Source organism: Triticum dicoccoides, chromosome 5A, assembly GCF_002162155.2.
Source record: "Triticum dicoccoides isolate Atlit2015 ecotype Zavitan chromosome 5A, WEW_v2.0, whole genome shotgun sequence".
In the NCBI taxonomy this organism is placed as follows: domain Eukaryota; kingdom Viridiplantae; phylum Streptophyta; class Magnoliopsida; order Poales; family Poaceae; genus Triticum; species Triticum dicoccoides.
In genome coordinates, this window is record NC_041388.1 from 646,189,733 (window position 1) to 646,193,499 (window position 3,767).

A 3,767-nucleotide genomic window follows, 5' to 3' on the forward strand; every position below is an offset into this window, starting at 1 on the left:
GAAAATTTAGAGGGAGGTTACGTAACTATGTTACGTAAGGTTTCGTAGGTGTATAGGATTTCTACAAACATATATACTATGAAACTACAGTTTATAATGAACCTAAAGATATTGATTTGGCATTGTGAATGTTGATACTTTTCCTATAAGTGATTTTCAACAAAATTTACATGCCGACTAAAAAGGACAGGAGGGAGTACACACTAGAGTTGTTTCCATTTGGAAAACTCTTCCTTCGAGACACACCATGCAAAACAAATTTAGAAAAGACACCCAAAGATAGCGAACCAACCTATTGTTGGATGGTTGGAGGGACAGTGGTGTTCAAGTCCTGGTGCTCGCATTGTTTCTGAATTTATTTCAGGATTTCTGGCGATGCGCTTTCAGTGGGAGGAGACGTCCCCGTCGACGCCGAGGCGTCTATGATGACTTCGTAAATCTTAAGATGATATGCCGGCTCAGTCTCTCGAAGGTGCTCATAGGATAGGATGTGCATGTGTGCGTTCATAGGAGTGAGTGTATGCACGTATGTATGAGCGATTGCGTTTGTACTGTGTTAAAAAAAGACACTCAAAGATATCTTGATGTTACATCAAGAAAAACAATAAACAATACATTTAAAAGACAATTGTACGCAAAACCACCAATAAAAAATATGTTGAAAATCATATTAGCTTCTTCTTCCTCTGATAGTACTTCACCCATCATAGATTGAAAATTACACTAAATCAACAATAACGGAATGGGATATATGCAAACAACCTTACCAAGCTTTAATGAACGCAATAGCCACCCAAAGCGATCTATAAATCGCCGAAGAATCATCGGTTGTAGCATCTTCTCGCGCAATATAGGCTTGCAATCATCACCACCAGTATAGAGAGTTGGATAAAATGGACCATTCGACTAACATGATATATGCATAGTTCCAAAAATATATTTTGATGAAACTTCATTCATAAGTACTACATATGTATATGTCTATGTGTATGCACACCTTTTTTCAGATTTTATTATATTGGGGTGCTTTGTATTTTTTTTATGAACTTCTATAATAGATTGTGTTCTTCGAAGAAAAAACTACCTCACTTTTCTAGCGCCAATCCCTAATCATCCTCATGTTTCACCAGGCCATGAGAGCATCTATAACCGGGAACCCTAAACCCCTCTCATATGCCCGGACGGACGGCCCGGTCAGTGATCGGTCAAAAAACCCGATCTAGACAAGCATGTCAAAACGGCCTCAAATGTCCAGCCTGACCGCACCCCTCATATCTAGTCCAAATACGGGGCGGATATGACGAGGCCCAAGCGTAACCGAGCTCATTCGCCACATCGGGCCGATAGCCTGACCCCCACCAAAAGTGAACCACATCCCCTCCAACCTACCTCTTTTCACTTGCTCCTCAGCGCTGGACATCTGCTAACTCCGCCGCCACCCTTGCATCGGATTGCACCTTGTCCTCTATGCGTTCGACACATTGTGATTTAAAAAGAGCCGGGCAGCCATCAATGTTTCGTTTATGATAGTTAAATGCACATAACCACGATTAGCGGAAAACCAGAAGTTTACGATTTGTGACATTTCGCCCCGAACAGAAATTCTGACGGTGGCACCGAACCGAAATGACAACTTGAAATAGTTTATCAGTATGTTGAATCACTGCTGACGATCCACGGTTCCAAACAATTATGAATGAAAAATAGACACCAAGGACAAAACGAAATAAACTACATCATCATGTTGCACGCGATCCAATGCTAGTATGCTACTGTACTAATCGGTCCAAGATCAACGTGTAAGAAGTCTGTAAAAGTCCGTCTGCGTGTAGTATATTATTGACGTGCATGGATGCACGCACCTCGCCCACGTGAAGTTCGAAACCAAAGCCGCCGGCCCACCGCCCGGGTCAACGAACGAACTCTTCGATCAGCCGTCGTCGGCGGCGGCGCTTTTCTTCCATTGCCTGGCGAGATCCGCCAGCGCGGCCCTCGACTCCCCGCCGTCGCCCAGCGCCTCCTCCGTCAGCCGCATGGCCGCGCGCGTCCGCTGCCGGAGCTCCCTCCCGCCGTCCGACTCGATCAGCCACCGCACCTTCGCCGCCACCTCGCTGGACTCGACCATCTTCTTGTCGTACCCTTCCATGGGCACGGCCAGCCGCATCTCCTCGACGAGGAATACTCTGTTCATGCGCTGCTCCGCGTAGAGCGGCCACGCCAGCATCGGCACGCCCGCCGCGACGGCTTCCAGCACCGAGTTCCAGCCGCAGTGCGTCACGAAGCCGCCGATTGCGACGTGCGCCAGAACCTGCCGCTGCGGCGCCCAGGACGTGATCACCAGCCCCCTGTCCTTGGTCCGCTTCAGGAAGCCTTCTGGGAACAGCGCGTCTAAGTCGAGGCCGTCGTCGTCGCCGTCGGCCGGCGGCCGGCGCTCGGCGCCTGGCGGGGGCGGGCGCCGCACGACCCACAGGAACCGCTGCCCGCTCGCCTCCAGCCCCGCCGCCATCTCCTTGACCTGCTCCGCGCTGAACCGGCCCATGCTGCCGAAGCAGAGGAACACCACGCTGGCCTCGGGCTGGCCGTCGAGCCACGCGAGGCACTCGTGGCGCTTCGTCGTCCCGGTCTTCTCGTCGGGCTTTATCAGCGGCCCGATGCAGTACAGCGGCGGCGTTGGAAGCCCGGCCGGAGTGCAGAGGCCGGAGACGATGGCCTTGGCGGCGCGCGGCTCCAAGGAGAGGCAGCTGTTGACGATGACACCCCGTGAGTCGCACATCCGTTGGGACAGCTCCAAGAAGTGTTTGTTGCTCAGGCTCTCGCGATCCATGACGGCCGCGGCGAGGTGATCCGCCGGGATCGGCGGCAGTCCCGGGGAGTGTACGGGGTCGCCGCCCATGTCCCGGAAGCTGAGGGTGGTCCCCTCGTGGATGACCGGCTGGTAGAGACAAAAGGCGACGCTGGCGATGCAGGTGGTGAGGAAGAAGTAGGTGGGGACGGCGAGCTCGGCGCCGACGTCCAGCGCAGCGCTGCAGAAGAAGTCGATGAGGAGGGAGGCCGGGCGGGCGGAGCGGAGGAAGTCGCGCAGGTCCGGGTTGGAGGCGCGCGCGAGCTCGAAGACCCTGGCCTCGAAGCTGCTGCTGCAGGCAGCGGCCACGTCGGGGGCGAGCGCGGCCGGGGGCAGGCAGTGGAAGGACATCTCCAGGTTGGCGGCGGCGACGCCATCGAGGAACGACGTGTCACCCCCGCCGAGGAGGACGGTGACCTGGAGGCCCTGCGCCAGGAGCAGCTTGCCGAGCTCCACCGTGGGGACCAGGTGGCCGGCCATCCCCGGCGGCGCGTAGATGACGACGACCGGCTTCTTTGCGAGGTCGCCGTGGCCATTCTGGGCCGTCATCTTCCGGCCGGCGAGAAGACGATGGACGGAGAGGTGTTAAATTATTAATGCGGGCTTGGCGTGCGCGGTGCACTGCAACCTGGCCGAGCCCAGCGCAGGGGGGGATGGGATATTTGTACATGTTGGCGGCAGGCGGCGTCCTTGGGAGGCGCGGCTGGCCGTTTGTGGAGCCACCGAGGCAGCCGTGGCAGGTGTGATGGCCGCACAGATCAGTGGACGGACGTCCATTGCCTCGTCGGCGGGAAACATAAACACAACCACAGGTCTGAGGTGGAGGATGCAGGCCAGTTGAGGTGCAGGCCAGGAGAGGTTAACTCAATGAGGTCATCATGGTTGCGCGAAGCTGGAAGCCGGCCAACACGAGGAAGAACTTGTG

At 54.9% G+C, this 3,767-nt stretch overlaps 1 protein-coding gene across 1 annotated transcript; it reads right to left on the minus strand.

Moving 5' to 3' along the window:
• Positions 1–1,627: 1,627 nt before the first annotated feature.
• Positions 1,628–3,483, minus strand: LOC119303712 (anthocyanidin 5,3-O-glucosyltransferase-like). The gene has a single exon (XM_037580850.1). The coding sequence runs from the start codon at positions 3,389–3,391 to the stop codon at positions 1,931–1,933; it is 1,461 nt and encodes a 486-aa protein (XP_037436747.1). The 5' UTR covers positions 3,392–3,483; the 3' UTR covers positions 1,628–1,930.
• Between the last annotated feature and the right edge of the window lie 284 nt (positions 3,484–3,767).

Excerpts from the sequence above, each read along its gene's own strand:
- LOC119303712 (XM_037580850.1), bottom strand. The coding sequence starts at position 3,391 with ATGACGGCCCAGAATGGCCACGGCGACCTCGCAAAGAAGCCGGTCGTC.